We start from the raw sequence: 24625 nt of genomic DNA on the forward strand, positions 1-24625 counted from the left end.
AGTACAAACCCAGGAAACTCTCAGCTGCTGCACCTCATGTATCTCCGTTTAACTTACCCAGAGTGTACAAGGAGTACAAACCCAGGAAACTCTCAGCTGCTGCACCTCATGTATCTCAGTCCAACCTCCTTGGACACTCTGGGTAGGTTGGACTGAGATACATGAGGTGCAGCAGCTGAGAGTTTCCTGGGTTTGTACTCCTTGTACACTCTGGGTAAGTTAAACGGAGATACATGAGGTGCAGCAGCTGAGAGTTTCCTGGGTTTGTACTGCTTGTACACTCTGGGTAAGATGGACTGAGATACATGAGGTGCAGCAGCTGAGAGTTTCCTGGGTTTGTACTCCTTGTGCACTCTGGGTAAGTTAGACGGAGATACATGAGGTGCAGCAGCTGAGAGTTTCCTGGGTTTGTACTGCTTGTACACTCTGGGTAAGATGGACTGAGATACATGAGGTGCAGCAGCTGAGAGTTTCCTGGGTTTGTACTCCTTGTGCACTCTGGGTAAGTTGGACGGAGATACATGAGGTGCAGCAGCTGAGAGTTTCCTGGGTTTGTACTCCTTGTACACTCTGGGTAAGTTAAACGGAGATACATGAGGTGCAGCAGCTGAGAGTTTCCTGGGTTTGTACTGCTTGTACACTCTGGGTAAGTTAGACAGAGATACATGAGGTGCAGCAGTTGAGAGTTTCCTGGGTTTGTACTCCTTGTACACTCTGGGTAAGTTAAACGGAGATACATGAGGTGCAGCAGCTGAGAGTTTCCTGGGTTTGTACTGCTTGTGCACTCTGGTAAGTTGGACTGAGATACATGAGGTGCAGCAGCTGAGAGTTTCCTGGGTTTGTACTGCTTGTGCACTCTGGGTAAGATAGACTGAGATACATGAGGTGCAGCAGCTGAGAGTTTCCTGGGTTTGTACTCCTTGTACACTCTGGGTAAGATAGACTGAGATACATGAGGTGCAGCAGCTGAGAGTTTCCTGGGTTTGTACTCCTTGTGCACTCTGGGTAAGTTAGACGGAGATACATGAGGTGCAGCAGTTGAGAGTTTCCTGGGTTTGTACTCCTTGTGCACTCTGGGTAAGTTAAAAGGAGATACATGAGGTGCAGCAGCTGAGAGTTTCCTGGGTTTGTACTCCTTGTACACTCTGGGTAAGATAGACTGAGATACATGAGGTGCAGCAGCTGAGAGTTTCCTGGGTTTGTACTGCTTGTGCACTCTGGTAAGTTAGACTCAGATACATGAGGTGCAGCAGCTGAGAGTTTCCTGGGTTTGTACTCCTTGTGCACTCTGGGTAAGTTAGACGGAGATACATGAGGTGCAGCAGTTGAGAGTTTCCTGGGTTTGTACTGCTTGTGCACTCTGGGTAAGTTAGACTGAGATACATGAGGTGCAGCAGCTGAGAGTTTCCTGGGTTTGTACTGCTTGTACACTCTGGGTAAGATCGACTCAGATACATGAGGTGCAGCAGCTGAGAGTTTCCTGGGTTTGTACTGCTTGTACACTCTGGGTAAGATAGACTCAGATACATGAGGTGCAGCAGCCGATCAAGGTGGAAGTGAAGACTTTGTGAGCCCGAAGAGTCTGGATAGTTTAAACACTGCTTTCTAAAGCTCGGAAACAGTTTTCAAAGGATTTTGTTTTCGACTACAAATACTTGCATCTGCTTCCAACAGCGTCAGCCCACCGGAAGATTTTCAGAACACCCCCATCCACAGTCAGGGATTCACAGGCTTCCCGATGGGCGCACTATTTTGTGCCATTTTCATGGAGAAGGAGGAGGAGCCTCACAGGATGGAGGAAAGGAGAGTCAGGTATCATTTAAGCATGATGCAGCCCATCAGGTCTCCCCTTCCCCCATAGAATATACAAGCAGCACAAGTAAAATGAGGACCTTTCTGACAAGTTGTGCATAAGTCAAGTGGGCTTCAGCAAAGAGACAGTAGGACACCACCCATAACTTGCTGCAGGACGACCTCAGGCCATGGTATCTGCCCGCACTGCTCTCTCTCTGGCTGTGAAGGTGACCATTGCCCTCAACTTCTGTGGCACAGGGTACTTCAGGCAGTCACAGGGATGGATGTAATGTCAGTCGGGCAGCAGTACAGACCTGCATTCCTCAGATCACTGACGCACTTTACAGGGGAGCAGCCCAATTCATAACCTTTGGAATTACAGCAAGGCAGCAGTGAGAGACGACCACACAGTTTGATGGGGTCCCTGGCTAGGGTGCAATCGATGGCACCCACAGTGCATTGAGGGCACCCACAGAACACCCACTCAGATATATCAACAGGAAGGGCTTCCACTCCCGCAATGTCCAGACAGCACGTGATGACAATCAGAGGATCCTGCAGTTCAACACCCCATATTCAGGAAGTTGCCATGACGCCTTCATCCTTCAGAATTCAACCCTCCCTGACTTCCAGGGAAATAAATCACGTCAACGGGTGACTTCTGACAAGGCCTATCATCTGCTCCCATGGATAATGATCCCAATAAGAGTGGCCCGAACAGCAGCAGAGGAGAGCTGCAATGAGGCTGGTCATCGAGAGAATCATCGGAGTGTTAAAAGCACACTTTCACTGCCTGGGCAGATCAGGTGGAGCAGTGCAACATTCTCCAGATCAGGTGTCAGCAATCGCAAAAGCCTGCTATGCCCTCACAGCTTGGCACTTCACGTAGGGCTGAACTTCGACATGGCTGACAAGCAGACCAAAACAATCACCAGCACTCAAAGTCCTCCGTGACTGCTGCAAGGGGTATCAAAACACAGATCATCTCTGAGGTCTTCTCTTCTGTGCAGCACAATCCACCTTTGACACCAAAGCTTGACCTGCTCTCCCGCTATTGCCAACAAAGAGACTTCCTCTCAATTCACTACCAATCCAACATAGGACGACAAATCAATCATCTTTGCCCTGACATGGTCAGGCCAGTAATCACCACCTGAGTAATAAGTCAACACCATGTAAGTGCACATTTTCCTGCATGACTGCAATCTCCATGAAGAACAAAGCTCACTGTCAGCCTATTTTCATGCAATAATTGCAATCACCCTAAACTTTCTGAACACCATGCTTCCCCCGGGTGCCAACAGGTGCCTTTCTATCACCGACTCTCATGCTTCATCCAGCGATCACCTGAGGGCCTGGATCGCGAGAGGTGATTGGCTCCTCATATGCTGTACAAAAGGGCCGTGGGACTGAGGTGGCCCTCGTCTCATGGCAGCTCAATCCCGGGCAGGGAACCATCACTGACTGAATCTCTGGAGGATGATCCTGGGCAGGGAACCATCACTGACTGAATCTCTGGAGGATGATCCTGGGCAGGGAACCATCACTGACTGAATCTCTGGAGGATGATCCTGGGCAGGGAACCATCACTGACTGAATCTCTGGAGGGTGATCCTGGGCAGGGAACCATCACTGACTGAATCTCTGGAGGATGATCCTGGGCAGGGAACCATCACTGACTGAATCTCTGGAGGGTGATCCTGGGCAGGGAACCATCACTGACTGAATCTCTGGAGGATGATCCTGGGCAGGGAACCATCACTGACTGAATCTCTGGAGGATGATCCTGGGCAGGGAACCATCACTGACTGAATCTCTGGAGGGTGATCCTGGGCAGGGAACCATCACTGACTGAATCTCTGGAGGATGATCCTGGGCGGGGAACCATCACTGACTGAATCTCTGGAGGATGATCCTGGGCAGGGAACCATCACTGACTGAATCTCTGGAGGATGATCCTGGGCAGGGAACCATCACTGACTGAATCTCTGGAGGATGATCCTGGGCAGGGAACCATCACTGACTGAATCTCTGGAGGATGATCCTGGGCAGGGAACCATCACTGACTGAATCTCTGGAGGATGATCCTGGGCAGGGAACCATCACTGACTGAATCTCTGGAGGATGATCCTGGGCAGGGAACCATCACTGACTGAATCTCTGGAGGATGATCCTGGGCAGGGAACCATCACTGACTGAATCTCTGGAGGATGATCCTGGGCAGGGAACCATCACTGACTGAATCTCTGGAGGGTGATCCTGGGCAGGGAACCATCACTGACTGAATCTCTGGAGGGTGAACCTGGGCAGGGAACCATCACTGACTGAATCTCTGGAGGGTGGTCCTGGGCAGGGAACCATCACTGACTGAATCTCTAGGGGATGATCCTGGGCAGGGAACCATCACTGACTGAATCTCTGGAGGATGATCCTGGGCAGGGAACCATCACTGACTGAATCTCTGGAGGATGATCCTGGGCAGGGAACCATCACTGACTGAATCTCTGGAGGATGATCCTGGGCAGGGAACCATCACTGACTGAATCTCTGGAGGGTGATCCTGGGCAGGGAACCATCACTGACTGAATCTCTGGAGGGTGATCCTGGGCAGCCTGGTATTGCCTCCCACATTCCACTGGCCTGGTGCTCTGAGGGAGCGGTCAGAGGCCTGGCATGTGCTGTCGTCTTGAGGGATGGTGGTATCTAGCAGATGGGAATCCTACTGTCGTCATTCCACTGGGTCCTGGATCTGTGGCCCCATTGATCGGTGGGATGCCTGATCTAATGACAGTTATCAGATCCTCAAAAGTCCCGAGACACAGCGGTCACCTTCATTTTAGGCAGGTGCTCATGAATTCTGAATCCCACATCTCTGAAACCATCGGCAGCCTTTCCCTCAGCCTCCGCTGGGAAGGTGGCACATCTCGCCCATTTCCCACTGCTCTGCGACCCGCATACTCTGTGAATCAACCGGATGCCACGTTGTTTGTGATGAGGGAGAAATAACTCTCCAGCCCCTCCTCCACTCCTCTTTCTCGTCTTTGTCATCATTATCATCATCTTCCTCCTCCTGTGACCCTCCCATTGCTGTGGTGAATCTGCAGAAACGGAGCTGAGAAGCTAAGAATCGGTGAGAATTGCCCTCTTGGGATTAAGGAAACAGAGAAAGGGGTGGAAGGTTGTGTCTGTGTGCTGCTTCACAGGGATGCTTGGGCAGCAATTTCTAACCTGGAGCGAGCAAGATGCCACCGACCTTACCATCTCCCACGGAAAGAGCGGAGTTGAGTTCCCACTCACTCCATGACCTTCTCCTCAAAGGGGTTTAAAGGTGGAGATACCCTCTCTGGTGGCATGCCTCTGGTGGGCATTATGCACCAATTTTGCCTGAGGAGAAGACTGGCCAAGTGGCATGCGATAGGTGAAGTAAGAATTGTGGGGATAGGCGGCTATTAAAGTGGAGGAAAAGGTTTTAGGGTTGTGCATGTCAGTAATTGGTGTTAGGAGAGCTGTGTCACCACAGTGCAGGACACCAAGTTCGACCTCCCCGTAACCAGCGAGCATGTGAAGGGTCAGTTGAGCAAGTGTTGCTTTAAGAGGGTGACGAGTGTGCTGGTGCCCAGGATGGGTAAGGAAGAAAAGTAGAGTTCCCAGTGTGTTACCTTGCCACCCCTGGTGAGGTTGTTGAACTCTTTGCAGCACTGGTCCAAGGGGGTTGAGGGAGATGGCACTCAGTGCCAGTGCTACCTCCCTCCAGGCAGCATGAGTCAGATTGCTGGCAGCCTTGGTGGCACTCACACCCAGGAGTCTGTGCCTCCTACCTTCAATTTCCTTGAGGAGGGATTGGAGGTCTGCATGTGTAAAGTTGTATGTTGTTCTTCTCGTTGGGGCCCTGCCCTGCTGCCCTCTAGGCACACATGGTCCTTGAGTCTTCATAATTCTGTACAAGTATAATAAAAATAGAAAGAAAGAAGAAAGAAAGGCAGACTTGCATTTATATAGCGCCTTTCATGACCTTAGGATGTCCAAAGGCGCTTTACAGCCAATGAAGTACTTTTGTGTAGTCACTGTTGCAATGTAGGAAATATTGCTACGACATGCAGTGAAGTTATTGGAGAGTGAAGTGAGAGAACCCAGCACTGATGCTCTCTGACCTGTTTGTCCCCAGTCTGCAGCTGAAGAGTGTAGGCTGAACTGGCTTATTAAAGGCTGCACAGGAGTTTCCAGGTAGTTCAGCTGTTTACACCAATGACTACTCCAATGGGTGCGCAAATGAGCAGACACAGGAAACCCACATGTAACTTCCACTGGCAGGCTCAAACATTTTTTTAAAGGTACAATAACAACGTAACTCGCTTTGAGGAAATTCCCCATCAAAATCCTGTTTATAGTTAAAGAATAAACATATTCTAATTAGTTATGTATCTCAGTGCATTGTGAAGAAAATTATTCTGCTCCCCACTTTCAAGTGCCTACTATCCCCCAATGCCCAATTTCCCCCACGTGCCCACTGCTTCCTTCCCTCTTCAACAACCCATTGTCAATACCCACCTCCGCAACTACACACTACCCCACTGACCCAAATTTTTACACCACCCAAAGTACTCACTGACCCCAATCCTTCCTTTGAAACAGAATGCCCCTCCCTACCCCTTCACTACTAAGTACCTCACTGCATTTCTCCCTCAAAATATTCATTACTCTCCTCAAACTACTCACTATCCCCCATAATTGTGCATTACCTCAGCCCCTCTATCTGTTACCACACCCTCTCCCAAATCCATAAAAAGCCAGAACCCGTCTCCCAAACAGTACGTCCCCTCATTTACTACAAGCAAGCCCAACAGAAGATCCACTTCCTTATAAAACAGCGTCTACTGGTTCCTGTGAGCAACACCGCAGGAAATCAATTAGTAATATATAAATGGCACGACTGCACACATTTCCTGTTTTCAATCACATTTCAGTGTCACACTGTAACTCATGCAAATTTCTGTCACACTTATCAGATTTGCTGTATCTCAATTTTAACACCTGATTGCTTGATATGTAAAGTTATTAATTGTGATTGAAATTCCACTGAAATTCTGTTCCATCTGATTGGCTGATATAGAATCATAGAAAGGTTACAGGACGGAAGGAGGCCATTCGGCCCATCGAGTCCGTGCCAGCTCGATGCAAGAGCAGTCCAGCTAGTCCCGCTCCCCCGCCCTATCCCCGTAGCCCTGCAATTTTTTTCCTTTCAAGTACTTATCCAGTTCCCTTTTGAAGGCCATGCTTGAATCTGCCTCCACCACCCCCTCTGGCAGTGTATTCTAGATCCTAACCATTCACTGTGCAAAAAAGTTTTTCCTCATGTCACCTTTGGTTCTTTTGCCAATCACCTTAAATCTATGTCCTCAGGTTCTTGACCCTTCCTCCAATGGGAACATTTTCTCTCTATCTACTCTGTCTAGGCCCTTCATGATTTTAAATACTATCAAATCTCCTCACAACCATCTCTGTTCCAAGGAGAACAACCCCAGCTTCACCAGTCTATCCACGTAACTAAAGGCCCTCATCCCTGGAATCATTCTCGTAAATCTCTTCTGCACCCTCTCTAAGGCCTTCACATCTTTCCTCAAGTGCGGTGCCCAGAACTGGACACAATACTTCAGTTGTGACCGAACCAGTGTTTTATAAAGGTTCATCATGACTTCCTTGCTTTTGTACTCTATGCCTCTATTTATAAAGCCCAGGATCCCGTATGCTTTTTTAACCGCTTTCTCAACCTGCCCTGCCACCTTAAATGATTTGTGCACATATACCCCCAGATCTCTCTGTTCCTGTACCCCTTTTAGAATTGTGCCCTCTAGTTTATATTGCCTCACCTCATTCTTCCCACCGAAATCTATCACCTCGTATTTTTCTGCGTTAAATTTCATCTGCCACGTGTCCGCCCATTCCACCAGCCTGTCTATATCCTCTTGAAGTCTATCATTATCCTCCTCACTGTTCACTGCAATTCCAAGTTTTGTATCATCTGCAAATTTGGAATTTTGCCCTGTACACCCAAGTCCAAGTCATTAATATATATCAAGAAAAGCAGTGGTCTCAGCACCGACCCCTGGGAAACACCACTGTACACCTCCCTCCAGTCCGAAAAACAATTGTTCACCACTACTCTCTGTTTCCTGTCACTTATCCAATTCTGTATCCATGCTGCTACGGCCCCCTTTATTCTATGGGCTACAATCTTGATGACAAGCCTATTATGCTGCACTTTATCAAACGCCCTTTGAAAGTCCATATACATCACATCAACTGCATTGCCCTCATCTACCTTCTCTGTTACCTCATCAAAAAACTCTATCAAGTTTGTTAAACACGATTTGCTTTTAACAAATCCGTACTGGATTTCCCTAATCAATCCACACTCGTCCAAGTGACTGTTAATTCTGTCCCGGATTATCGTTTCTAAAAATTTCCCCACTACCGAGGTTAAACTGACTGGCCTATAGTTGCTGGGTTTATCCTTACACCCTTTTTTGAACAAGGGTGTAACATTTGCAATTCTCCAGTCCTCTGGCACCACCCCTGTATCTAAGTATGTTTGGAAGATTATGGCCAGTACCTCCCAATTTCCACCCTTACTTTCCTCAGCACCTAGGATGCATCCCATCCGGACCGGGTGACTTATCTGCTTTAAGTACAGCTAGCCTTACTAGTACCTCTTCTTTATCAATTTTTAGCCCATCCAGTATCTCAACTACATCTTCCTTTACTGAGACTCTGGCAGCATCTTCTTCCTTGGTAAAGACAGATGCAAAGTATTCATTTAGTACCTCGGCCATGCCCTCTGCCTCCATGAATAGATCTCCTTTTTGGTCCCTAATCAGCCCCACCCCTCCTCTTACTACCTGTTTACTGTTTACATGCCTGTAGAAGACTTTTGGATTCCCTTTTATGTTGGCCGCCAGTCTATTCTCACTCTCTCTTGCTTCCTTTTTCACTTCCCCTCTGAACTTTCTATATTCAGCCTGGTTCTCACTTGTGTTATCAACCTGACATCTGTCATACACCCCTTTTTTCTGCTTCATCTTACTCTCTATCTCTTTTGTCATCCAGGGAGCTCTGGCTTTAGTTGCCCTACCTTTCTCCCCCGTGGGAATGTGCCTGGACTGTACCCAAACTACCTCCTCCTTAAAGATCGCCCATTGTTCAATTAAAGTTTTGGCTGCCAATCTTTGATTCCAATTCACCCGGGCCAGATCTGTTCTCATCCCACTGAAATTGGCCCTCCTCCAATTGAGTATTTTTACTTTAGAGTGGTCCATGTCCTTTTCCACAGCTATTCTAAACCTTATGATACTATGATCGCTGGTCCCTAAATGTTCCCCCAATGACACTTGCTCCACTTGGCTCACCTCATTCCCTAGAACCAAGTCCAGCAATGCCTCCTTCCCCATTGGGCTGGTCAAGAAAGTTCTCCTGAATACACTTCAAAAATTCCTCCCCCTCTTTGCTCCTTATCACTATCCTTATATTACTATATTAGGATAGTTGAAGTCCCCCGTTATCACTACTCTATGGCTTTTGCACCTCTCTGTAATTTCCCTGCAAATTTGCTCCTCTATATCCTTCCCACTAGTTGGTGGCCTATAGAATACACCCAGTCGTGTAATGGCACCTCTATTGTTTCTTAACTCTAACCAAATAGATTCTGTCCTTGACCCCTCCAGGACATCCTCTCTCTCCAGCACTGCAATATTCTCCTTAATCAATACTGCCACCATCCCCCTCCCCGCTTCCTTTCTTTCCTTCCCTATCTTTCCTGAACACCCTGTATCCAGGAATATTTAGTACCCAATCCTGCCCTTTTTTGAGCCCGGTCTCAGTTATCGCTACAACATCATATTCCCATGTGGCAATTTGCGCCTGCAGCTCACCAACCTTATTACCATGCTTTGTGCGTTTAGACATATATAAATTTATTAAATCTGATTTGAATTTATTAATTAAGTCATAAGCAAATTTCTTACAAAGGAGACGTTGAACCAAGTAATCAATCAAATCTCTCTCAACACTTTTTACAAACATTTCTGTCTGCCATTTTCCCCCACTCAGCTGAAAATAAGGCTTGTAATATAGCAGCATTTAAAAACGATGGGCTAGAAATTTGCCCATGCGGTGCCCGTTGTGTACGCGGCCTCCCGAAGTTCCAAAATGGCATCCAGAAAGTGCTCGCTTCTAGCATGACTTGCGCCGGACGCCATCTTGGTAAAGGGGTTAGCACAGGCTCAGATAACGAATGCCGGCAGCATGTAAAGTAGGGAGAATCGGCATTAGATCAGTGTGCAACACTGATTTAAAGGGACAGATACCACTTTGGCACTCCATGATCCAGCCAACGCACTGTCTTAACCACGAACAGCTGAACATGTCTTTGACAACCTGGAGGACCCTCCCCAATCAGTGCTATTTAAAGGGACCATGCAGGATTTACAGATTAGTTGATGGATTATTGCTTTTGGCTGCTGATGCATTTGCACCCATTTTTGGAGGTCTCTTATACTTGAATACTAGGACAAGGGGACATAACCTAACATGTAGAGCCAGGACTTGCATGAGTGAAGTTAGGAAACACTTCTACACGCAAAAGGTGGGAGAAGTTTGGAACGTTCTTCTGCAAACAGCAGTTGATGCTAGCTCAATTACTAATTTTAAATTTGAGATTGATAGATTTCTGTGAACCAAGGGTATTAAGGAATACGGGGCAACGGCAGGTATATGGAGTTAGGTCACAGGTCCACCATGATCTCATTGAATAGTGGAACAGGCTCGAGGGGCTAAATGCCACTGCCACTTGCTGGCTCCTGTTATGCGCCACCTTCTCCTGCAAGAAAGCAGGAAGTGTGTCAGTGAGTGCTCTGCAGGATGTCTGGTGATGTGCCTGTCATGGTTGAATAGCTGCCAGCGTGTGTGACCTGTGAATTGTGGATGTGCGGCTTGCAACAGTGGTAATGTGTGAGGGTGAGATTGGAAGAGTTGAGTACTGATTGAAAGTTCATTGGTATGTGGGTGATGGGGGGTGTGGTGTGTGGAGCAGTGGATGCGGCTAGTAGTGCAGTTGGTAGGAGACGCCACTTGACAGTTGACCTCGCTCATCTTGGCTACTCGTTTGAAAGCATTGAACTTCTTCCTGCACTGCATCCATGTTTGTGGTACTATGTAACTGGCATTGACTTCGTCCCCTATTGCCTCCCACTGCCTCTTGAGCATATGTCTGGACAGCCTCTTGCCCCCCTGGAGATATAGGATGTCCCTCCTTCTGTCCATCTCTTGCACCAAGGCCTCTGGAGCATCAGCAGAGAACCTTGGTGCATGCACTCTCGCAGGCCTGGCACAAACTCAGATCAGCAGATTGGTGAGGTCTGGTGTGCAGATTGGAGGATGTGGGATTTAGTAGTGTGCAACCTTTATTCAATGTTTTAAAATAACTCAACAGTTTGTAAACATAGGGACGGAACCTGCATCTATGTTTTACAAGTGCAATGTCTGATCTCCGTTCAGACTCCGTGTGGACCCGTATCTTATTTTTTGCAAATGAGAGATGCAGCCTGCCTTTAAGAGGTGCAGGCTGCCTTTAAGAGGTGCGAGCAAATCACGCAATATTTGGGTCCCCCCCTGCTGGTGAGAAGTGCGAACCTGGTGAGAGCATCGCGGCTAGGCCTGACTGCTGCGCTTCTATCAGGTAAATGACCGGGCAGCACGAATGTCTCGTGCTGCTTGCATCGGAACCACTGGGCACGGGTTAATTGCGCACCGCGATGCCCGTGCTCGGATTCGGAAGTTATCGAATTAAACCCCTGATATATTTCACAGGAACATGATCAAACTTATAAAACGCCGTTTTGCCTTAGTTGTTATTTTTTACCAGAGCTATTACTTTGTGCCTGTAAGTCCCTGGATGCACTAATCTGAGCATGTGCAGTATTTCTCAGCATGCATCAATGAGCATGATTGTCTCAGTGCAACTGGCAGTTTGCGTCCTCATTGTGTAATAGGATTTGTATTTCTTTGTTTTTTCAAATGATTTGAAAACATATGGCAAATGAATGTTAACATCTTTATTCAGGAAATTTTTCACACTTAAGCTACAAAGTGTTTATGTTTTACCTCAGAGAGAGAGCCTAGCTGAAAGAACAACACAAAGGGAGAGGAATGATTTGAACATATGCGTTTTCTTTGTTTAGATTTAGACTTCAAAACAATCACTGATAAATATATCTCAGTTGAAAGTTGACTTGTGTCTTCAAATGATTGAAAAACAAACTGGAAGAAGAATTTAAGAAGTTTTTTGAGCTAAACTTTCATATGGAATCCATTAATCTTTTTCAGCCTTCAGAAAGAGAGTTTAGCTGAGATAAAAAGAGAGAAACATGTACACACACACAGGAATAATTACCATCTCTTCTGTTTATATTTAAAAATCCAAGACAATTATTCTTTACGTTAGATCTGTTTATACAGCTGCAGTGGGTAAAGGAAACACTATTTATTTTCTAGGTGCTTGCTTCAATGTCTCTGGGCTGTGAAATGATCATTTCTTTAATTGGAATTGTGCACCCCTCCATCGTTCCCATGCCACACGACTCAGAGGGTAACATTGTAAAACATATATTTTTGAATGTTTTATGAGGTAATATTTAACACAAAAAACAATGCATGTCCTCGGACTTTGTTCATATATGCTAGACATTTGTTGATCTAAAAATACTAATTTTACTTATAAGAACCAAAGAACTTACTCCACTGACTCTACAGATCTCTTAAAAACTTTTTTTTCCAAATTCATCACACTTCTCTGCTCCCTAATGTTGCCAGATCCTGGGACCCTCCTCTTGTGCTGCCCGTTCCCATATTCTACCCCAATTTCTGCTCATCTCTAGGCTTCCCCTCCACAGTGCTGCCAAATGACAGGTCTTTATTCACTTCCCTGTGGTCCCAAATGTCAAGGTCCTTTCCCAAAACTTCCACCCCACTCCTGTCAAATACCAAACCTCAGGATCCTCCTCCAATACCTCTAAACTCTAGGAATACCCCCTCCTGTGTTGCAAAACTTTAGGTCCCCAACTATAGTGCTAGCAATCCCCAAAACCCCCACCCCACTGCTGTGAAACCCCAGAGCGACCAACCCCTAGCCTTGTGACCAACCCCATGCTATTAATTACCAAGTGCTGCAAAACATAAGAGCATAAGAAGATAAGAAACAGGAGCAGGAGCAAGCCATACCCCACTCAATAAGATCATGGCTGATTTTTTTTTAAACCACAAATCCACTTTCCTGTCTGATCCCCCATATCCCTTGATTCCCCTAGAGTCCAAAAATCTATAGATCTCAGCGTTGAATATACTCAACGACTGAGCATCCACAGCACTCTGGGGTAGAGAATTCCAAAGATTCACAACCCGAGTGAAGAAATTCCTCCTCATCTCAGTCTTAAATGGCCGACCCCTTATCCTGCGACTATGCCCCCTAGTTCTAGACTCTCCATCCAGAGGAAACAATCTCTCAGCATCTATCCTGTCAAGCCACCTCAGAATCATATATGTGTTTCAATGAGATCACCTCTCATTCTTCATCAAACATCAAGATCACACCCTAGCGCTGTCAATCTCCACTGCCCCACCCCAGATCCTCACCCAGTGTCATCAAACCTCAAGACCACCCCTCAGTGTTACAAAATCCAAGACCTCCTGTGCTGCTAAACTGCCAAGCTGGGGACTCCATCACAGTGCTACAAAATCCCAAGATCACCACTACAGTGCTGCCAATGTCCAGAACCTTCAAGCTGGTTCTCTAAACTACAGGACCACCACTTCCAAACCGAAGACACCCCCAAGTAAGGCTGAAGCGCAGGACTACTCACCAATGCCAGTAAAGCCGAGTACACCCTCTCCTTTCCTGGTTTAACAGCCTCCCCAACCACTGTAAAACTTTAGGTTCCCCCACAACAGTAGTGCCAAACTCAAAACCCCCCACCCCAGTTCTTCCAAATCACCGCACCACCACCAGAGCTACAGAAGTCCAGTCCCCCCACCCCCACCTCCCCATTCCTACTGCTGGTAAATGGCAGATACCTAGAATCATAGGAATTATAGTACTGAAGGAGGCCATTCAGCCCATCATGACAGTGTTAATTCTAGATCTTTAGCCGAGCGCTCCACTCCAATCCCATTTCCCTGCCCTTTTCCCATATTCTTTTATTTTCTTCCTTTTCAAATCTTTATCCAATTCCCTTTTGAATGAAGGAATACCTGCAGATATCTTGGGGATGTGATGGTTGCCCTCCAACAACTACAACCATCTTGCTTTGTGTCAACTATGACTCCAACCAGTGGAGCATTTTCCTCTTGATCCCACTGACCTCAGTTTTGCTACAGCTTCTTGGTACCATACTGGGCTGCATGCTGCCATAAGGGTCGCTACATTCACCTCTCCACTGGCATTCAGCTCTTGTGTACATGTCTGCATCAAGGCTATGATGAGATCTCAAGCCAAGTGGCTCTGGCGGTATCTGAATCCAGCATCCACAAGCAGGTTATTGGTGAGTAGATTGCTGTTTCATTGCACGATTGATGACTTTTTCCATCACTTTACTGATGATTTTGAGGAAGATGATAGCTAGGATGGTACTTTATCCTGTTTTGTTTAATAAACAGGACATACCTGGGCAATCCTCCACATTGTCAGGTAGATGCCAGTGTCATAGCTGTACTGGAACAGCTTGGCTAGAGGAGCAGCGAGCTCTGGTGCACAGGTCTTCAGCCCTACAGCTGGGATCTTGTCAGGGGCCATGGCCTTCGCTGTGTCCAGTGCACTCAGCCACTTCTTAATGTTATGTGGAGTGAGATGAATTGGCTGAACACTGACATCTATGATGGTTGAGACCTCGGAAAGAGGCCAAGTAGGATCATCCAGTTGACACTTTTGGCAAACATTTCAGCCTAGTCTCTTGCACTTGCATGTTGGGCTCTGCCAAGGTCAAGGATGGGGATGTTCACAGAACCTCCTTCTCCCAGTTAGTGCCAGATTGTCCACTCCATTTGTGAGTAGATGTGGTAAGGCTACTCTGATCAGTTACTTGTGGGATCACTTAGCTCTATCAATATTCTGTTGCAGCTTCAGTAGGTTGGTATCTCATTCTAAGGTACACCTGGTGCTGCTCCTGGTGTGCCCTTCAATACTCCCCATTGAACCAGGGTTGATCTGCAGTGCCGGGTTGTGCTGGGCCTTGAGGTTACAGATTGTGGTTGTATACAATTCTGCTGCTGATAGCCCACAGTGCCTCATGGATGCCCAGTTTTGGGTTGCTAGATCTTTCCTTGGTCAGGCTCATTTAGCACGGTGGTAGTGCCACAGTCCACAATGGAGGATGTCTACACGGTGGAGACTAATGCTGTTGTCGATGGACATGTCGGTGAGGATGAGGTCAAGTAGGTTACTTCCTCATGTTGGTTCCTTCACCACCTGTTGTACACCCAGTCCGACAGCTATGTCCTTCTGGACTTGACCAACTCAGTCAGTGGTGTTACTACTGAGCCACTCTTGGTGATGGACATTGAAGTCCCCCACCTGCAGTACATTCTGTGCCCGTGCATTCCTCAGAAATCCCTCCAAGTGGTGTTCAACATGGAGGAGTACTGATTCATTAGTTGAGGGGACAGGTAGGTGGTTATCAACAGGAGGTTTCCATGACCTTGTTTGACTTGAAGCCATCAGACTTCATGGGATCTGCAGCCAATATTGAGGACTCCCAGGGCCACTTCCATTGACTGTATATATCACGGTACCCCCTCCTCTGGAGGGTCTATCCAGCCTGTGGGACAGGACATACCCAGGGATGGTGTTAGAGGAATCTGGTAAATTGGCTGATAGATATTATTCTGTGGGTACGACTATGTCAGGCTGTGTTTGGCTAGTCTATAGGACAGCTCTCCAGATATTGGTGAGGAGGACTTTGCAAGGTTCATAGGACTGAGACTGCCTGAGACTTATCCTGATGCAATGACTGGGTCATTGTCAATAGATATTTGTGTTTCATAACGATTTTTTACAACTGAATAGCTTGCTAGGCCTCTTTCGAAGGTGTTAAGAGTCAACTACGTAGTATCGATGAGAATTACAGGTAGACCAGACAGGGTAAGAGTGGCAGGCTCCCTTCCATGAATGTTAGTGAACCAGTTGGGTTTTTACAACAATCCGGAGTTTTCATGGTCATTTTTTCTGGTGCCAGTCACAAAATCACCAGATTTATTGAATTCAATTTCACAACTTGCCAGAGTGGGATTTGAAGTCACCACCACTGGGTTGCTTGTTTAATGCCGTAACTACACTACCGTAGTCTTGTCAGCAACTACAAAAGCACCTATCTATTCCATTGACCATGGAATCTCCTATTACTGCTGTGTTTCTGCACTTCACTACCCCCTCTCTTTGGCAACCGTTTGCTCCATGGTGTGAAGGTTTTGCTGTCGATTGTCCGATTGAGCTTTTGTTATCGTCAGTACTAAATATATGTTAGTCGATTCCACACTCCAGAAATCCCCGCACTAGCTCCTGTCTCCTCTTCCTATCCCGATGGATGGTAATCCACTGCCCTTCCTCACTAACTCTGTTGCAGGGTGACCACCCCCTGTAATGAGGAACTTTTCAGCCTCCAAAATGTGAGAGTCTTGGCAACTGATTACGCACGGGAATCTTAAGCTCGAGCACAAGCAGTCGGAGACACTTCTCATATGTGTGGTCATGCCAGACACATGGAGCATCCCGAACCTCCCGCATAACACATTTATATTTTATTTGATCAGACTCTCAGGACGTCCCAAATTGCTTCACAGCTAATTAATTTTATTTTAGGTGCAGTCACTGCTGTATGTAGGCAAACGGGACAGCCAATTTGCAAACAGCAAAGTCCCAAACAGCAAAGAAAGAATGACTGATTAATCTGTTTTTGGTGGTGTTGGTTGAGGGAGAAATGTTGGCCAGAACATTGTAACAACTCCCTGCTCTTCTTCTAGTAGTGTCGGGATCGTTAATATCCACCTGAACAGGCTGGTGGGCTCATGGTTTAACATCTCATCCAAAAGACAGCACCTCCAACAGTGCAGCACTCCCTCAGTACTGGAGTGTCAGCCTAGATTACATGCTCAAGTCCTGGAGTTGGATTTGAACATACAACCTTCTGATTCAAAGGTGAGAGTACTACCCACTGAGCCAAGCTGAATGAATAAATTTGTTTCCCTGATGGATATAGTGTGAAGAAATTATTTGAGCTATCTGATTGGTTGGTTTTGTCCATGTGCTTGATTGTCGACTGACTACTTGCTCCTCATTGGTACTTTTGCTACTTTTTGATTTATTCACGTTTAGTCATTTGGATATTTGATTGGTAACTTAACATATCCTCAGGTTGGGTTGGACAGGAGCAAAGCATAGTGAGAGGGGAAGAGGAGCACAGTGGGAAGGGGAGGGAAAGGAGCACAGCAGCATGGGGGCAGGAGGCGGGGCATGGGGGAGGACCAGTGAGCAGAGGACAGGGGAGCCAGGGGCCCGAGAGTGGAGCACACGGAGAGGTGGGGGTTAGGAGTACAGTGAGGGTCAGGGAGCAGAATAGAGCAGAGGCCAACTAGAGTAGCACAATGGTCAAGGAGAGGAGGGTCAATGTATTTGATTGGCTTGTTCTGGTTGGTACATTTTCCTACCGATTGAGTAAAAGGAACTATTTTTTGATTGGTTCAAATATCAGCATTGTTAATTTAGATCGGGGTAATATGAGCCAACCATACAATAGTAACATACATCTTTAAGGTGCAATACAGTACAGATGCTAGATGCAGTACTTTTAACTGTACAGACTTTATATTTTTTCTTAATTAGATTTAAATAATAAATGTATCTGCTATTCTGTGCTTCCACCAACCTGTTGCTCATTTTGGACCTGTGACCCACACAAGTAAAATTCGGTCCAAGGTTGTCTGGCTCCCCAAGTACAGGAGACTGAATGTTAAAGTTTGGTCTGATCACGGCATTGGAGTGACCAGGTCGACCTTTGCCGTCCTTTCCATACCGACATTAAGATGGCTGGAACAACTAAGAGAACTTCTCCGCAGCTCAGAGGAGCAGGCACACCGAAAACACTTCTCACTGGTGCTGGGGGGGTTAAACAATGAATTACTTCAGCTGCTTTCATGATGTCAAGAGGCTGTCACTGTGACATTTTTTCATATTTGTTCATGGGATGTAGGTGTCACTGGCAAGGCCAGCATTTATTGCCCATCCCTAATTGCCCTTGAGAAGGTGGTGGTGAGCCACCTTCTTGAACCGCTGCAGTCCCTGTGGTGAAGGTTCTCCCACAGTGCTGTTAGGAAGGGAGTTCCAGGATTTTGACCCAGCGACGATGAAGGAACGGTGATATATTTCCAAGTCGGGATGGTGTGTGACTTGGAGGGGAACGTGCAGGTGTTGTTGTTCCCATGTGCCTGCTGCCCTTGTCCTTCTAGGTGGTAGAGGTCATGGGTTTGGGAGGTGCTGTCACTTTATCTGAAATGTGAATGGGTGTTTTATTGTCAATAAAACACCCATTCACATTTCAGATAAAGCATCACCCGTGGAATTAACTTCACAAGACAGTTCAAAAAATACTTAGAGGGTTCACAACACAACTACGTTGCTTTAAAGTGCCTAGGCATAACCCACCTGCTCAGCCTGTACCCTATTATGTATTAGTTGCAAATGGCAACTCTTAATGCCATCTAGACTGTCACTTTCACTCATTAGAATTGTAAATCAGGGCAGTGCAGTCACAGTGCAAGACAGCTCTACCATAACTCACTGCTGGCCACGGCAGACTTCAGATCTCACATTTCAATTTTTCAAACAAATATTTGAAGGGTTAAGTCTGCTGAAAACATCTCCAGTTACCAGACCCCACATATCACATGTGGCACTACAACATAACTAGAACTTTTCAATAATAGCTGTTTGAAATATAAAAGAACAAAAGGCTGTATAATAAAGAGAGTAACTCATTGAGGGACGATGACCGCAGAGCAGGAGTCCTGTGCCTTTCACAAAAATTATGCTCAGCAATCTCACTCATTATGACCGTTGCCAATGTGAAACATAATCTTCCCTGGATATTTTGTGCTTTCGAGTGGGATGGGGTTCAACGTCCTGGAAATAGTTTCATTTCAAGGTCACTGGAAATTCCAATTTCAGCTGAATCAGGACAAAACAGAACTCAGAACCAACACTAACACCTACCACTAACTTTTTTTTTAATATTTCAAAACATAATTTATTTCATAAAATTTTAAGATACACTCAGTTCAATGTAAAAAGACACAATTTCAAGCAATATAGTTTGAACCAATACAACGCAGATCGTACATGCTATGATCTCATTTTTACAATTTAAAACACAGTACATATCTCCTAATACATTCTGTACAATACAAGGTGAGGTGGCTTTACATGGTGGCCTTTCCCCATAGAGCCTTTGTGTAGGCTGCACCTCGCCTCAGTGCATCCCACAGCATGTACTCCTGAACCTTGGAGTGTGCCAGTCGGCAGCACTCGATCGTGGACAGCTCCTTCAACTGGAAGACCAGCAGGTTTCGAGCAGACGAAAGGGCCTCCTTCACCAAGTTGATGGTCTTCCAGCTGCAGGTGATATCTGTCTCGGTGTGCGTCCCAGGAAACAACCCGTTGAGCACAGCGTCCTGTGTTACCGACTTGTTGGGGATGAACTGGGACAGATACCAACACATCTCTCTCCACACCCTCTGCGCAAAGGGGCAGCCCATCAGGAGGTACAAGCACTAACACCTACCACTAATCTTCTTATGTTGAAAAACAAATCTAAAATGTAATCAGTCATTCATCTTAGAACTACAAAACGAAGTCACTTGAGTGACTAGCTGAGGCTATACAATTAAGAAAATGAAGAACCATAAAACTCACCTTCTTCGGTACTGCTGGGAAGAGGATAAACAACGTGTGACGCATTTGACTTGTCCTCGGTAACAGTACCCTGTTAGAAAGCACTTAAATAATTAATGTACAGAGACAGACACCGACAGATAACACATGGTTTAATAAACAGAACATGTGGGCGCAGTGAGGGCAAAAACTCTCTTCAGTGAAATAAGGCTAGACATATCTGGGCAAGGACCCAGCATGCCGCTTCTTAAACAAGCAGCACTATGGAATGATATAATAAAAGTTTACACCCAGGATTCTGGCCTGGGCAAGTTCCCACCATCAGGGTGATGAGCTGACCAAAAGAACATAAGAACATAAGAAGCAGGAGCAGGAGTAGGCCATACGCCCCTCTAGCCTGCTGCGCCATTCAATAAGATCATGGCTGATCTTCAACCTCAGCTCTACTTTCCCCTCCAATCCCCATATTCCTTGATTCCCCTCGAGTCCAAACATCCATCGATCTCAGCCTTGAATATACTCAACGACTGAGCATCACAGCCCTCTGGGGTAGAGAATTCCAAATATTCACAACCCTCTGAGTGAAGAAATTCCTCCTCATCTCAGTCCTAAATGGCCAACCCCTTATTCTGAGACTATGCCCTCTAGTTCTAGACTCTCCAGCCAGGGGAAACAACCTCTCAGCCTCTATCTTGTCAAGCCCCCTCAGAATGTTATATGTTTCAATGAGATCACCTCTCATTCTTCTAAACTCCAGAGAGTACAGGCTTATTCGACTCAATCTCTCCTCATAGGACAACCCTCTCGTCCCAGGAATCAATCCAGTGAACCTTCGTTGCACTGCCTCTAAGGCAAGTATATCCTTCCTTAGGTAAGGAGACCAAAACTGTACATAGTACGCCAGGTGTGGTCTCACCAGAGCCCTATATAATTGCAGCAAGACTTCCTTACTCTTATACTCCAAACCCCTTTGCAATACAGGCTTACATTCCATTTGCCTTCTTAATTGCTTGCTGTACCTGCATGTTAACTTTCTGTGTTTCGTGTACAAGGACACCCAAATCTCTCTGAATACCAACATTTAATAGTTTGTCACCATTTAAAAAATATTCTGTTTTTCTATTCTTCCTACCAAAGTGAATAACCTCACATTTCCCCACATTATACTCCATCTGCCACCTTCTTGCCCACTCACTTAACCTGTCTATATCCCTTTGTAGACTCTTTGTGTCCTCCTCACAGCTTACTTTCCCACCTAGTTTTGTATCTTCAGCAAACTTGGATACATTATTCCTTCATCCAAATCATTAATATAGATTGTAAACAGCTGAGGCCCCAGCACTGATCCTTGTGGCACCTCACTAGTTACAGCCTGCCAACCTGAAAATGACCCGTTTATTCCTACTCTCTGTTTTCAGTCCATTAACCAATCCTCAATTCATGCTAATATATTACCCCCCAACCCCATGAGCCCTAATCTTGTGTAACAACCTTGTCACATTGGCTCATTGTCACAAGAAGGGAAGAAAAATCAGATGGGGTCATCCTGGAGCAACAAAGGGCTTTATATATCTTAGACTTTTCAATGCTAGAGTATGACTCTGATACAATTACTGTCACCAGCATGATGTAGCATTCACTCCTCCACCAGCTTACTCAGAGGTAGCAAGAATAAAACAAATATCTCACCTCTATCTCTGTTCCTTCATCATTGCTGGATCAACATCCTGGAATTACTTACTTAACACCATGGTGGGAGAACCATTACGACAAGGACTGCAGTGATTCAAAGAAGGCTCAGGGCAGGCACTGAATGCCAGTGTCACCCACATCCCGAGGACAAATTTAAAAATCTCCATCCAATTTTATAAACATGTAACTATGTGGAAGGTTAACCATCTGATGACCTTTCTTTCTCAGATACAATTATTTTCAATACAACTTAATTGACAGTGGTCCTCATAGCCTGTCTGGATTGGATTGAGAAATAATAAAGGATCCTCTTTACCTTTATCTATTTACAATGTGACCCTCATTAGGTTTTGCTATCTTTAGCTTACTCACTTGTCCTGCTTCGTGACTCTGAATCCCATCTCGCACTGCATCCTTCCTTGTTAAGAGATGCTATATACTGATCCAGCAATGATGAAGGAACAGAGATAGAGGTGAGATATTTGTTTTATTCTTGCTACCTCTGAGTAAGTTGGTGGAGGAGTGAATGCTACATCATGCTGGTGACAGTAATTGTATCAGAGTCATACTCTAGCATTGGGAACACAATGCAGACCACTGAACAGTGGGAAAGAGATGGAGCGTGAGATTTGGAGGCAATTTAGAGAGGTTTTCAATAGGAACAGAGTCCAAGATGATGCAAGAAAATACTAACTGCTGTGGGACTAAGAATGCACATGCCCACTCCTGGAGCATAGTAATGTGTTACAAGTTTATCAATATAGAAGTAGCTGGGAAAACTAGTGTTTTTGCTGCAACTACTGGGCTTTAGGACTTGTGCTGTAGTGTTCCAACCAGGCAAACTCCTACTCAACCCTCACCAAACAATCACAATCTTACCTGGTGTCTCTTAATGATGTCTTTCAGTTTACTCAGTAACTTGGGCTCAATCTCTGAGTTTAGATAGATGTTGGGCCGAGACAAACAGTTGTTCTGCAAAAAAACAGAAGAGATTGCCTCAAAATTTTATTATGGGACAAGCCACCCAAATAAGGCTCACTTCACACAGAAAATAAATTCTACTTCACACAATAATCACCTTACCTGAACCAGTGTCTTTTCTATAGTCATAAACATTTCCACATTGCGGTCCATGCGGGAAGGGTTCTGAAAATCAAAGCGTCGCCTAAAAACAAAATAACAAGGTTTAACTGAGTCAAACCGTCAAATAGATGCGAGGAGTACAGTATGTTTGGTGAAGTGATCCGTATGGCATCACTGCCAATACAGAGCAATCTGGAAATAGCCTGAGATGAACAGCTACAGAAAGCTGCAAGCTAGTGGCGATGGTAGATTCCGACGAGCGAGTCATCTGTTCACTTATGAGGTGCAGAAAGGAATGCGACCCAGGAGAGCGAAGAAGGTGTGGCAAAATAATAAAACACAGCTCAGAAACAGAGGGGGAAAAACATGAAAAAAAAAACACCTGGCAACTCTCATCAAAATCTAAAGAAAAACGATGCAGCCTGTTAAACTTGTTTCCGCTCGTCAAAGCGACAGATGTTAATGCTGGGAATAGAACACTTTCCTTTTCAGGAGCCAAGTGTCAGCATCAAACACTCCCAGCTCAATGACAGCATCTGTTAGATACAGAGTAAAGCCCCCTCTACACTGTCCCATCAAACACTCCCAGGGCAGGTACAGCATGGGTAAGATACAGAGTAAAGCTCCCTCCACACTGTCCCATCAAACACTCCCAGGACAGGTACAGCACGGGTTAGATACAGAGTAAAGCTCCCTCCACACTGTCCGATCAAACACTCCCAGGGCAGGTACAGCACGGGTGAGATACAGATTAAAGCTCCCTCTACACTGTCCATCAAGCACTCCCAGGGCAGGTACAGCACGGGTTAGATACAGAGTAAAGCTCCCTCGACACTGTCCCATCAAACACTCCCAGGGCAGGTACAGCACGGGTTAGATACAGAGTAAAGCTCCCTCTACACTGTCCCATCAAACACTCCCAGGGCAGATACAGCATGGGTTAGATACAGAGTAAAGCTCCCTCTACACTGTCCCATCAAACACTCCCAGGGCAAGTACAGCACGGGTTAGATACAGAGGGAAGCTCCCTCGACACTGTCCCATCAAACACTCCCAGGGCAGGTACAGCACGGGTTAGATACAGAGTAAAGCTCCCTCTACACTGTCCCATCAAATACTCCCAGGGCAGGTACAGCATGGGTAAGATACAGAGTAAAGCTCCCTCCACACTGTCCGATCAAACACTCCCAGGGCAGGTACAGCATGGGTGAGATACAGAGTAAAGCTCCCTCGACACTGTCCCATCAAACACTCCCAGCTCAACGACAGCATCTGTGAGATACAGAGTAAAGCTCCCTCCACACTGTCCCCATCAAACACTCCCAGGGCAGGTACAGCACGGGTTAGATACAGAGTAAAGCTCCCTCGACACTGTCCCATCAAACACTCCCAGCTCAACGACAGCATCTGTGAGATAGAGAGTAAAGCTCCCTCTACACTGTCCCCATCAAACACTCCCAGGGCAGGTACAGCACGGGTTAGATCAAGAGTAAAGCTCCCTCTACACTGTCCCCATCAAACACTCCCAGGGCAGGTACAGCACGGGTTAGATACAGAGGAAAGCTCCCTCTACACTGTCCCCATCAAACACTCCCAGGGCAGGTACAGGGTTAGATACAGAGTAAAGCCCCCTCTACACTGTCCCATCAAACACTCCCAGGGCAGGTACAGCACGGGTGAGATACAGAGTAAAGCTCCCTCTACACTGTCCCCATCAAACACTCCCAGGGCAGGTACAGGGTTAGATACAGAGTAAAGCTCCATCGACACTGTCCCATCAAACACTCCCAGGGCAGGGACAGCACGGATTAGATACAAAGTAAATCTCCCTCTACACTGTCCCATCAAACACTCCCAGGGCAGGTACAGCACGGGTTAGATACAGAGTAAAGCTCCCTCTACACTGTCCCATCAAACACTCCCACGGCGGGGACAGCAGTGGTTAGATACAGAGGAAAGCTCCCTCCACACTGTCCCATCAAACACTCCCAGGGGCAGGTACAGATACAGAGTAAAGCTCCCTCTACATTGTCCCATCAAACACTCCCAGGGCAGGTACAGGGTAAGATGCAG

General features: G+C 46.3%; 1 protein-coding gene across 5 annotated transcripts in view; it reads right to left on the reverse strand.

The window, feature by feature from the left end:
* Nucleotides 1–24625, reverse strand: part of smarcc2 (SWI/SNF related, matrix associated, actin dependent regulator of chromatin, subfamily c, member 2) — a 341362-nt gene that overhangs the window by 268402 nt on the left and 48335 nt on the right. For all 5 annotated transcript variants that reach the window (XM_067976774.1, XM_067976775.1, XM_067976773.1 and 2 more), the window contains exons 4-6: nucleotides 22553–22634; nucleotides 22349–22441; nucleotides 19799–19868 (exon numbers count right to left, since the gene is read on the reverse strand). In XM_067976774.1, coding sequence (XP_067832875.1) covers nucleotides 19799–19868; nucleotides 22349–22441; nucleotides 22553–22634 — 245 coding nt within the window. The remainder of the gene's footprint in view (nucleotides 1–19798; nucleotides 19869–22348; nucleotides 22442–22552; nucleotides 22635–24625) is intronic.

The sequence above is a fragment of the Heptranchias perlo genome, chromosome X (genome assembly GCF_035084215.1).
Source record: "Heptranchias perlo isolate sHepPer1 chromosome X, sHepPer1.hap1, whole genome shotgun sequence".
In the NCBI taxonomy this organism is placed as follows: domain Eukaryota; kingdom Metazoa; phylum Chordata; class Chondrichthyes; order Hexanchiformes; family Hexanchidae; genus Heptranchias; species Heptranchias perlo.